Raw genomic sequence first — 13,131 nt, forward strand, 5'->3', positions numbered from 1 at the left:
CGTTTTGTTTGCCATTCAGTATTCTCTTTAGGTTGAGCAGTGACTAATGATGGTAGATGATGGCTCACCCTCTTCCAGTCCCTAACATAGAGTCCTTATGTGGATACTTATATGTTGTGATTTGTTTCCTGCGTAGGATGCTAATTTCAAAATATCAAAACTCTTATTGTTATTTATAAATACCTCCAATAACCTCAGTAGTTGTCTGTGGGAATGACAACTGTATCTTTATCTTTCTTGCTTATCTTGCTGTATCTTTGCAAAGAACCGAAGTCTCTGTAGTATTGCTTCATTTGTTTTGTTTGAAATTTTTTTTTTTTTTAATCTGCTGTTGTTATTTCACTGCCCATTTTTACAGAATAGTGAAAGACAAAACTGAATTTTTGAACTGAAATTGTGGTAGATGAGAGACCAAATCCTTATGGGCGTGGACATAATGAAATTTGCCTGAGCAAGGACATAGCAAGAATTTAACTATCTGGCTTTTAGTTCTGTAGATGTCTAGGTAAAATATAACTTAAGTAACACGGAAGGAGAACCTATTAACTGTCTTATTGAATGATCTCTTCGTATAGCTTATGAGGTGAAGGATATCCAACTTCACAGTGCTTTTTTTATGCAGATTTAAAACAACTTCTTAATTTTTTTTTCTGGTAAAAAATACACTCAAGCGGTCATTTTTTTTATTCTGTTTCATTGTTTACCCAGTTGAATTGCCCACTAATTTCCATTAAGATCTTATTAGTACTAGGACTACTACATGTACTATGTTCACAGTAAAAATGTTACCTGTCAAAAAGGTAAATGACCTGTTCTACATTATCATTTTATAGATGTGGTCACTTCATAAACGTCAGACAGACAAAGCTACGTAAGGGATTTTCAAAATGCAGATTAAAATGCTGTCCAGCTCACTAGCTGTCACGGACATTTATTTCCCATAACTGGCTTTCAAGAGTTAATGGTATTTTCTTGCTCATCTGTATCTGTGCAAAAGCAATACTATTGTATAGCACAACAGATACAATCTCTTGTGGAAGAAGTATACTTTTGCTAAATTGTTCCTCTGTTTCTGCTTGCAACATAGCAGACCAGGCATGAGAACCTAGGGTATCTATGTACAGGTTGCTGTGGAATAGAGCTATCTCCTCACTGGAAAGAGCCCTGTCTCTAAGCTAAGGCTAGATTTGGAACTAAAATTTATTTTAAAAGCGTAATTATACACCTTCTCTAAAACAGACATGTTATTAAATGACAAGTTCTCTCTTCTTTTTTTTGTTCCCTTCTAAAGCTGAATATAGATAATTATATGTAAATAACGTGCTGATCGTGATACAACGTTTAGCAGCCAAAGCCTGGGAGAGTTTCATTTGAAAATCCCTTATTCAATGCCATCATTAAGCATATATGGAGAAAGAGGGGGAGTAAACGTTGAAGAATCGTACCTCTTAGTCTTACACTGCAGGTTTGCCATGAAAATGGCAGCTCTCCTGTGCTAGCCACCAACATATGCCAAATCCTATAGACAAGCCATGTGTCAAGTGCCCGTTCTTATTTTGTCTTCCTTGCATAATAAATACTAATTAGTGAAGGTACTTTAAACACATTTGGGCTTCTCTTAGGTAGCTAGTCTCTTAAACAGGCTAAATTCAACAACCCCAGGTACTTCTGGCCCATAAGCTGTATAGACACTGATTTTTTTTAATCCATGCTGGTATGCCACATAATTTCTGTACTTTCACTTCCAGACTCTTGAGAACAATGGCCCTGTGTAACACTTGGTTTCACTGAATGATTACAGAATGCAGTCAAATTGGAATTTCGTTTGTGAAGCTGTCACTAGCTTTTTAGGATTTTTAAGAGCTCTTTCAATAAAACTGAAGTATGTAGAAGGAGGAAAACAGTTGTAGAAATTTGACAGTGACCTTCAGAAACTTGGGGGATAATGTGTGTTATGCATAGCATAGAACTGGAAAATTTAACTCAAACTGGATCGTGGAGATCAAGGAGTATTCTGGGAACTTTCTGAAAACACAAATACTGCTTCTTTCTGTAACTATTAAATTACACTGTTCTTGTCATCCTTCTTTTTTCCTCCTGCATTCTCTGGATACTAATTCTCCTCCTTATGATGCTTACCCGTAAAACTTCTTCATTTGCATGGGATATAGAAGTAGGCCTTTTGCAGGCGTAGCAGTATATATTATCCAGAATATTTATGAATAATACAGAGATGTCTTATTACACTGGCTAAAATTGAAGGTAGCAACTATGCCTATCTACCTTCCTCATCCTCTGTAATTCTTTAAGTGCTTTCAAATGATTTTCAGCACAATTTCCTTGTTGGGAGGGGAAAGAGACAGAAGTCTAAGACACCCCCATTTCTAGAAGTTTTATGAAGCTAAGCAGCTGAGGAAAGATGCCATATGAGAATCCCCAGGGCTGTATTGCAAACTCTAACCCATTATCAGGCAAAGTGACTACATGGGGGAGGAAGACAAAGCACAGCTGGGGGAGACTTCAGATGGGATAGTATCTTAGCAGTTACCAAGGAATCCAGTCCTGTGACAGCAGGTTTCATTGGTCCTCACGCTTGCAGAACTGTTTTCTTTAGTTTCCTGGTTCAGTTGGCAGAAGCAGTGAGGTATGCAGCCTTCGTGTTTCAGTTTAATACCATGTAGCCAAGTACTGGTTTTGCAACTTAATAAAAAAAAAAAAAGAAAAATTAGTAGAACTAGAGGGACTATGACCACAATCTTTAATGCAGAAATATGTTAGTTAGGAAATTCAAATTATGTTTCACAGAATTATTAGTGAATTCCACTCCTTCCACAGGAACTGAAGTGGGGAAAAAAAAAAAAAGGTTTTTTGGAGTGAACGGTAATTCCTTAATGACTGGTTCAGGGAATAAGTACAGGCTGCTGGGCACGGAGCCATTCATTGGAAGGGGAGAGCTCGGGTGATGTCAGTGGAGTTCTGTATTTATGCAGTAATGTCTCAGGATAATGCCAATACACAACAGAGTGGTGTTTGATATTTAGGAAACGACGCAGACAGGAAAACTTGGAACTGTTAATAAATGTATGTTTGGTAACATTCTTTTTTTTTTGATCAGAATGTTGTTAGTAATGCCATATTGAGCCTATAGAAAAAGAACATTTAAAATCAATTTCTCCACAAGCACGTTTTCCTATGGCTTTATAGCCTGTTTCACAGCTAAAATTAGATAAGCTTAAGATTTCCCATGGTGCTCCCCATGTTTTATGGAATGTTTCAAGAATAATACAGTCTTACAGAAGAGTATTCTGTGGAGCGCAGTTTGTAGAGTCCAGGGAATTGCTCATCGAGTACAACATTGCTCATTTTGCCACCCATACAGCCCTATAGCTTGTTCCAGCTCAGTCATAGTCTTGTCTGCTTATTCTGTTCCTGATGTGCTGATACACAGCTTCCAAAGTAGCAAAAGAATATTCTTCTCTGAAATCTGAGTTGAGGGTGGGGAAGGGTTGGCTGTTGTCTTTTATGTATCTATTTTTAAAATAAAAAGCACTTATAAAAAATGAGGATTCTTTCTATTTAAAGAGAGAAAGCTGAATCTTTTGCTGCTGATAGTGTTTGTGATGACTTCAGGGGCTTCTTCAGTGTCCAGCAACTGCAGCAGGCATTGATTAAAAACATTCATACGCTCTGTGCAAAGGTGAAGTTTCAGCCACTTTTAGTAATAAAAGTTTCTCTCTGTATGCAACTGTGTACTGTTGCCCTTATGGCCATGTCCTCTCTCTGCAGTATGCTAACCCACAGAAATAACTGTGTAGAAATGAAGGAAGCATACAACTCTGGGGGTGTTGGTTTTGTGTGGTAGTTCCTTAGTGCTTCTTTTCTTTGGAATCCTGCTTTAGCAGAAAGCTTCCCTGATTCCCCTACTACACCCAGACTTAAAATGTGAGGGAAGCTGCACTTGAAGCTTGGTTGCCTAGCTTTTTGAAGGAAACCTTAGATGAGTACAAATGGAACTGCAGTAATAGCAGTGTGATCAGCAAGAGAAAGCACCTCCTCCCCACACCTCCTCTGTCTCTGGTTACAAGTCTATAAATTAAGAAAAAGGAAAAAAAAATCCTAACAGGTTAGACCTACAGCAGATACTCCAGGAGGGATGCAAGCCTGTCTCTTAGTGAGGTTGAATAGGAGTTTCCTTGAATCTTTGGCAGATCTTACATTAATGCACATCATCACATAACATGAGTAACAATTATTTTCTAATGAAAAGAAGTTCCGAGTTTAGATTTAGCTTACAGCGCACACTGCTTTCTAACCTCTGCGTTCTAGTTGAGCTATCCTGCTTGCTCTGTTAGCACGTCTCCACTTGTTTCAGTGACTTTATGGTAATGCATTTGCTTTGGTGCAACAACCACACCAAAATAAATGAGTAGAGTCTGAAGCGGTCTATAATACAATGCCAAAACTAATCATACTAACAGAAAGGAAAATACATAGAACACAGCTGTGCCTGTGCATGAGCACAGTGTTCTGCATGTAAAAGCATTATCGATTTGTACTTTCTTACTCCTTACGCTCTGCTTTTTGTGCAGAAAAGAACTTTGTTCCACCCCCTACCTACCTCCTACTTTCCAGCTAATATTAAAAGCAGAGACAGCTCTATAAAGAAATTATGTTGCTGAGGTCATTGCTTTTATAAAGTACTCACTAGCGCTTTATGAAGTATGAAAAATGAAGTTGTTTAAAATACTGTTGAGTACAGATTGCATAAAATCCACACACCTTTTTTGCTTTCTACACTGTTTCTTCTCTAATTTCTCCAAATTTTGAGGCATCTTCTTTTGCTGCTCACTGCTTAGCCAATCTACTCCACAACGAGAACCCTCTAGTTCTTCTATTCCCATTCCATAACGTCATCTGTTTTTCTTTTGGTCTGAGTGTTGTTTGGCTTTTCTTCTCTCCCATCCAGGTACTGCTATGTGGATATTTGTTAGCAATGACTGATGTGGAATCTACATATGCAGACTTTATTGCTTCAGGAAGAACAGGTAGAAGAAATGCGTTACATGACATACTTGTGTCCTCTCCGGGTGGGAACTCTAGTGAACTAGCCTTAAAGTTATCAGAGCTTGATATAAACAAAGCAGGTGAGTACATTTTGGTCTTTTATTATATTTATTTAAAACTAACCCAAAACATGGTTTATGTGCACGTTATTCCCTTGTCCCTCAGCAACAAAAACATTTTTTTCTGATCAGCAGGGGTTGCCCGCAATAAGAAGCGCAGACATCAGAAATGGAAAGGGTGGTTATTTGCAAGTACAACACACTACTGAAAAGAGAAAAATCGCTCTGCAGGGAGTGCCTAGTGTCAGGGTTCGTATCAGGATAAATTTTATAGAAAATTGAGTATAAGGAAGAAAATAAAGAAGTCTATTAAGACTCAACTCTTCATAATACCCTTTAATGGAAACTCTCTGGTGTGAAGCCTGCAGGAGTAGCCATGTGTCTGCTTGAAAGGTTATTGAGGAGATTTTGCTTTCAGCTGCCAGAGGACAGGGCAACAGCAATGCATTGTTTGTTTTACTTGGATCTTTGTTTCTGGGTAAATTCTTTTTCCCGTTTCTGCTGATATTTTGTCCTCTTTTAAGGTGATGAGCACTAATGCAATCCTACATGTTACTTCACTTCCAATATTACCAAAATCTTTAGCTAGTTGTTCATCTTCAGTTGAGAGAAGGGAGGGACAGCATATGCTGAAGGGCTTACGTTAAATAAAAATACTAATACATCTGTGTCATTATTTTCATGTTATGTGGGTGGGGGCTAATGAGTGGATCTTACAGATATTTGAAAGCTCTTTTCAGATCTTAGATAAGAGGTCTTATGCTTATTTTAATAATAGCAGAAGACAGCAAAGACAGCAAAGACCAAACTGTTGATAAGCACCTGCCCTGTTTGCATGTGTATTTTTCTTGGAGACAAGGGCAAGAGTTCTGTGAGGATGTCTCCTTGCTGGACCATCAGATGTGGGCAGCGTGATGTCTGGGTGGTTGTAGTGCTCTTTGGAGCGCAGGGATTATTTTTTTGGCTTTCAGACTAATGTATATCCTAAGTAATTTCTTCTACAGTTGCCAGTTTGGGGCCTATAGCTTCTAGATGCATGTGATTCTATCTGGGCAGGGCCTTTAATTTTTTTTCTATTTAAAAATAAAAGCTTTGTTCATATGTATGTAGGTGTGTCTATTTATTCTAATGTGGGGATACATGTAAAACGTTGGAAAAATATAAAGTAGGTGGCATTTGAAATGCATAATGCCAACCTTCCTTCTTGCTTTAATTTTCTTCAGTCTTAAATTTACACTTATCAAAATGGTCTTTGATCTTGTCCATTTAGAAGACATAAACAATCCCTATTTTTAAGTTAAGCTGTTGGAGTGGTTGTAAGCCAGAACTGTGTTCTTCTATCAGCTATAAAAAGAATGTGACTTTGTGCCTGTAATATATGTTGGTGTGTATTTTGTGCATGCAGTTAGCTCTGTAGCGATAAGAATGGTTTAAATAACTGTTAGCCTAATTTTTAATACATAATTCAGAGTCTGTTTAGGGTTTTTGCGGCTTGGGTAACTTAATCATTGCAGAAAAGTGTACAGAGTTGCTCATAAAACTACCTTAGGTAGTAGATACACAAAAATGCCTGCATACTTCTTCAGGAGGTTATGAAGTTTGAATTGGATACAATGAAAATATATTTAAATTTTATATTATTAGTATGCCTAGGTGCTAGATAAAAGCCTCCAAACCACAAATATTGGAAAATGCACTGTATTATCATTCGTATTAGTGTATTATCCCATTACGTCTTTCCAAACCAAAGAGAGGCTAAAAAGTATTTTGCATCCCAAATTCCAGTTCAGAATATACTAGTGCTTGCAGGATGCATACATGCATCATATCTGACCGGATTAAGAGGAAAACACATGTTTGGAGGTTATCTTATTTCGCTCAAGGTGCATGTCAAACAATGTATGCCAAGTACTACCTGGTTATACAAATATAGACATCAAGTTTCGATTATTCTTTTTCTTTTATTCTTATTATAGCTATATGTATTTTCTTGCAAAGCCCACACGTGTTTTCCATCATGCACTATCTGATGCCTGAAGTGAGTGCTGGTTAATCCCCTCACCGACCAGCCAAGCACAGATAATCAAGAGTTTACTGCATAATTATGTATAATGCATATAATTACTGTCTAATAACCTCCCTTTGAAACAACTGCTCCAGAGTTCTTTGTCCGTAATAAGCTGACAAACTGCTAGTATCTATGGAATGGATGTATTTACCAAACTTCAAAATATAGGTTCCCAGTACTTTGTGGCAATGTGTTTTATTTAAATTTAGTAAAAGCAACACCATTTACATCTGATAAGTAGAAAACTGCAACAGAAATCTTAAGACAGAAGGCAGAAGGGAGATTTTAGTAGGAAAATCAGCAGGTATCTCACCTACTCAACTCTCTCAAACTAACTAACACAAATCCAAAACTTTATATTCGGATCATCTTATGGATGACTGTAGCTGAATAAAACAGTAAGGAAAAAATACAATGAAGAATGAGGACCAGTCTCTGCAAGTGTAATCTCCAAAACACACTGCTGATTTTCTAGGTGTCTGCAGATGTGCAACAGTGCAGATTCAGTGCAAAGCGCAAAGGAGACCTCCTTGTAAACACTGTAATGGTCCAAACATCTACAAAGAACTGGGGATAGTAGAGGTGTTGAAATTGTACAGAACTGGAATGAAGGACTGATTATAGAGATTTGTGATTAAAAGTGATTTTAGTGATGGTAGAAATGTTTTAGGTGTAAGCACTGGGAACACTGAGAGACACAGAAGAGTCAGTAATGTTACAGAAAGAAAAAAAGAGGTAAAAGCTGCACATTAGCAGAACTAGTAACTGTTGCTAGCTTACCAACTCACACAACTGTGTTATGGCTTACAGAATCATATTATTTGGTTTGGGGGTTTTTTAACACTGCCTGTTCGTTTCAAAATGCTGTGTAAAAATCACAACTCTTGAGAGCTTATAGCTATTGTGTTTTGAAGGAAGAATGGTTCAAGAGTGCTCTCAGGCAATTTTGGGATTCTCAGAACTTAGAAGCAAAATGATTTCTGTAAACGTGTTTTAAGGCCTTCGGTAGGAGAGCTCTGCCAGCAGAAAGACTAAGTCTGTAGTACCAAGACCGTGTATTATAGATTAAATGGATTTAGACTAGTGAGTTTTTTCAGCAAGCTAAGAAAATCTTTTAAGTGGTATATCAGAACCTCAGTGATCTTTCTTTGAATCTTTGTGTGCTGTGTGTTACATTGAGGTAGTGAAATGGTTGGGTTTCGTGTCCAGGATGATTTTTCTTTGCAAGGTTTTTTCTCTCTTCAATTTTGTTTATTTGTTTTAAAAATAAGAATTGTTTCAGGAAAGCCTGACTTGCCCGGATAGTATGAGGGATATTAAAGACTTCCTAGTAGTCAGAACAAATGGAGTACAGAGCAGGCAAAAAAGGTCTAAAAAAGTCAGATCCCACTCAATATGACTTTTACAGTATCAGAACAAATATAGGAGGTTTTGAGAAACTGTTTGGACAACATGAGCAAAAGGAATTTCTGTCCAATAGGAAATAATTGCATGTAGATCTATCCTGATGGAATCCTTTGTATTGTGGGAGATAAAACTGAGAAATAAAAGAGTTTTCTGACAAGTGCCTTGCAAAAACAAATTTTTATTTCTTACTCAACCCATAATGAACAGAACAAACCTCACCGTCTAATAGGTTAATCAATCTTCCATACACCTCATCAGGTTGAAACTGACAATTACCAATACCCTCTGGCATTTTGCCACCTAAATACTCAGTGCCTGCACAAAACAGCTATCAGGTCTGAGCTTTTTGCAGTAGTCTTTGCCATGCAAAGAACTTTTTTTTTATCTCCAGTGGCCATGTGCCATTTCTTCTACACAGAAAAGAGAAGGTGTTCATGCTGATTATTTCTATAAACAGAAATAAAGCTGCAGATGTACAGTGTGATTTGAAATAGGGGAACAATAAATATCTGTATTGAGAACCCTGCCTTTATTCTAAACAACTATAGATTAAAGTTAAGAGGCGCTACTACCTCTACTTAGACCTCTTTACAATGTAGTCCATGGAATTTTCTTCTCTTAACTACTGTGTAAGCTAGTTCAATACAAATTACTCAGAATCCTTGCAAGATAGAAGAGACAACTTATGTCTTAACATTATTCCTTACCTCACATTATTCCTTATCAGGTACCTATAGCTAATTAGTCCAGTGTTCAGGGACTTCTGTCTTACTCGCATTTAGCTTCCAGATGTCTGAATCTGTTAGGTCTTTAATTGTTAGGTGAAACACAATGCTTTGCCTACGGGTACTAACAGACCATTGTCAGTGCACCTCTCAGCCTTCTTTAGTCAGGCTTTGACTTGTCTGCTCACTGTGCGATGTTTTCTATTCCTCGGGCCACTCTGTGGTTGCAGTGAGGCAGCTGGACGGCACGCTGTGGGGCATTGTACTGGAAAGGGATGCACAGAACATACAGAGCTTTAACAAACTATTGCTTTTATTGAAGTTGCATCTCTTTAGGGTAAACTCTGCTTGGACTTTGCGTAGTGAGGCTTTTCCTCTTGTATTGTCATATCATAGTGAAAAAATTGTCTAAAATACCCTACTATTTTTGTCAAATTCTTCCATTTCTAGATAGTTTAGGTCTGTGCTTAAAATTATAGTGGTGATTGCAGCTAGGGATTTGTTTTTGAAGGTGCCTCTTGAGATGCAAAGCATGGCTATCTTAGTAGTAAAAGGTTTCATATTTAATGCAAGATTTCCGCTTCAATTTCTTTTTACTTTGTTTTTGAGACCAGTGGATGAACAGTCGGGGTTCTGGGAGCAAGACCTCTTTGTTTTAGGTTGGATCACTCATCCTTTTCTTGTATGTTGTAGAAGGAGAAGGAGATGCACAACGAAATCCAAGTGAGCAAACCGGGGAGGCCCAAGGGGAGGCAGCAAAGCAAGAAAGCTGACATCCGACTTTGACCGACTGGGGCAGCTGCTGGATGTTTTCAGACTACAAGAGCATGCTGGAACAAATTTGTTTCCATGCGCAAGCTGGTGGAAAAGAAAGTGCATGTGTCTTCACTGCTGGAACCCACTCAACATGATGCTAAAAATGGGGGTACAAGCTGTGGCAGAAGACAGAATTTTCTCTACCTCTGTCATTAGCAATGGTTGAACGTGTATTGATTTCTTGGGATAGTGTCATCAGATGGATCCCTCCATAATGACTACTTGATGGGAACACTTTTTAAAAGTAGAACAGGTAAATCTTGTAGCAAATGGCCTTTGAAACGTCAGAGGATCTAATTGCGTATCTTAAGCGAAGGCTTGTGTGATCCTTAGAGTTTAAAATTCCCTGGCCAAAGTGTTCACCCATTAAAAGAACTGTAAAGAAAGCACTGTTTTTAGAACTTTGTGTCTGTTTTACAGCTCTGTTATTTACAATGGTTTTTGTATTGTACGACTTAGATGCTCCACACTGCCCCTTCTCAACTGCTTATGAAGAATATTTCTGTTACTGTGAATTTTTCTACCACGCGTTTTGAAAGGGCTGGTTTTTTGCATAATGTGGTGATGTGCACATGATTAATTTAAAAGTCAACTGCTAAATTGATTATGCCTAAACCTAAATGACTCGGCAACACCCTAATTTGTTACTAGAGGAGCCTTCAAAACGATTCGTTAATGTGAATACTTCAGTGTGTTTTGTGTCCTTGGTACAGTTTTGCCACTTGCCTGTAGTTAGTTGCATAACAGAGACTCAAATTGAATCTTTTATGTTATTCTTCCCCATTTTTCTAATTTTACTCCCAATTTCTTAATCTTTCTCTGAGATATTTTTTAATATGTTAGTCCAAATATTTTATTGTAGTTTTAAGAGTACATTTATAACCTTATATGGGTTAAAATTCAAATAAATTCCGTGGTGCTAGAGATTGTCCTGGTTCATATTGTTAAAGATGGGCCTTGTTTACACACAGGAGAGTAACTGGCCTAAGTTATTGCCAATTACATGTTCTGGGATGAGTTTTAGGTTGCAGGCTGGTCCAACCAGTGGATCATGGGCTGGATCCAGCTGGGGGGACTATTTATTGTACGCCTTGCCTTTGCCTGAGTGGATCAGGCTGTTGAGTTTGCCCAGCCAGCAGCCTATTACTGATGCAGCAGGCACAGCCAAGCACTAGAAGATGCTACAGCAGCCTTTTGGATCAGAGGTGGAAAGGGAAGTGGGAGACTTGGCATCTAGCACCCCAAACAACTAGATTTTTCCCATTTCAGCTATTCCAAAATGACAGTCCCAACTGGACCTTCACTGAACTACCGAGATAGCTTGTGCATCTAAGGGATTACTTAAAAAAAATCTACAAATTTAATATCCTATTCTGCAGTAGCTATGCAGATTTATTTCCTTCCCCTCATCCCACCCCAACAGACCAGGCCACACATGAGGCTGAACACTGCAAAATGGGGCAGCCACACCTCTGTGTGACTAAGGTGAGTAATGTGGCAATCACATAAGCACCAATCACAAAGTCAGGAGATTTGTTTTCTTTTATTAACAGGAGGTGATGTCACTTTCTTTATATATAGTATATATAATATATATTTTTGTGTTGTTGTTGGTTTAAGATGTTATGCACTTTTTAATGTTTGTAAACTTTTACTAATGAATAGTGTGATTGCTTCCTGAATATATTAATCATCAGTTAACAAAACATCTTTGTGGCCACAGCTGTTTGTTCCTACCATATATATCATAGTACTTGTCACCTAAAATTCTTTTGTGATATGTGTGGAGAAAAAAACAAACCACTTCTGATCAGTATTATGAGCTCATTTATTAGTGTTAATAAAAAACAAGCCAGCAGTATGCTTGTGGCTCATTAGTGTAATATTAACTCACCTTTTATTGTTTGTAAGCTGAATGCCTTGCTGTCTTATTAGCTGTCAAATGCCCTATCTTCTTGGTAACAGAAGTAGTCCATTTGCTTTGAAAATACTGTTACCCTTAAACTAATTTATTCATTTGTTTCATTTGATGTTCCTTTCAAAGTTAACACACTATTATTGATCTGGTTTTAGTTATTTTTACCCTTTTTGTCCTGCATCAAGTCTTCAAGCTGATCTGGTTGCCCTTTTGTCATGGACTAGTTACTGTCAATCTAGCACACCACCAGAAGGAAATAAGATTCTAGGGCTTTTTGTAGTGTTACTTTATTGATGATCCATGAAACATCATCAATAAAATGTCATGGAAACAGGCAATAGAGGAATAACTAATTACAGTACACTAAACTGCTGGTTTTCCTTATCTTCCTTCAGTGCTCTTTATTTCAATATACTTTCCTCCTTAATTCTTCTGTGTTGTGAAATAAAATTCATTTCAGCCTTTCCTCTCTTTTGTACCTGTTTCTTCTATTTCTCCTCTTGTTTTCTTTTGGTTTTAAAGCAATTACAGATGCCTTTGCTGGTTTTTGAACCACATCTTAGTGATGGAAAATAGCATTGTTAGTTTTAGCAGAGTAAAAATCTGGTTATGTTCCTTATTCCCCAAAAACATATGAGTGTGCTTGCTTTATCACTTGAACTCTGCTTGCTCTCTTTACTTGGGGTATTGCTGTATCACCTATAAGCAGGCCCCACGTGATGTGAATGTATGGTTAGCCTGTGCCAAATCACAGCACTGTACCCTGAGTACTGTTACTAACCAAGCAATTATGGAAGAACTAGTTGAAGTATAGTCACACCTTTACTTCTGTGTAATTGCATCATAAAACAGGGACACTGATGGCAGAACCAAACTTTGACTGGGTTATTTTTCCCTTTGCTTGTTATCTTTTTCAGTAACCCTGCCACTCTGGCTTCTGTTCCAGGGTTGTCTTTATATATTATCATTCTCATGATAAAATATTTAAATGTTTGTCTAAGCCTAGATTATCTTAGAAAGATTGCTCCATAAGCTATACAAAGTCATAGAATGGTTTTGGTTGGAAGGGACCTC

The 13,131-nt window shown here is 37.7% G+C and overlaps 1 protein-coding gene across 2 annotated transcripts in view; it reads left to right on the forward strand.

Moving 5' to 3' along the window:
* PKIA (cAMP-dependent protein kinase inhibitor alpha) overlaps positions 1-12,081 on the forward strand; it is a 41,449-nt gene extending 29,368 nt beyond the window's left edge. For both annotated transcript variants that reach the window (XM_086465514.1, XM_086465513.1), the window contains exons 2-3: positions 4,967-5,144; positions 10,017-12,081. In XM_086465514.1, the coding sequence (XP_086321640.1) occupies positions 4,994-5,144; positions 10,017-10,096 (231 nt within the window). In that variant the 5' untranslated portion in view covers positions 4,967-4,993 and the 3' untranslated portion in view covers positions 10,097-12,081. The remainder of the gene's footprint in view (positions 1-4,966; positions 5,145-10,016) is intronic.
* The last annotated feature ends 1,050 nt before the right edge of the window (positions 12,082-13,131 follow it).

The sequence above is a fragment of the Leptosomus discolor genome, chromosome 5 (genome assembly GCF_034619465.1).
Source record: "Leptosomus discolor isolate bLepDis1 chromosome 5, bLepDis1.hap2, whole genome shotgun sequence".
Taxonomy (NCBI): Eukaryota; Metazoa; Chordata; class Aves; order Leptosomiformes; family Leptosomidae; genus Leptosomus; species Leptosomus discolor.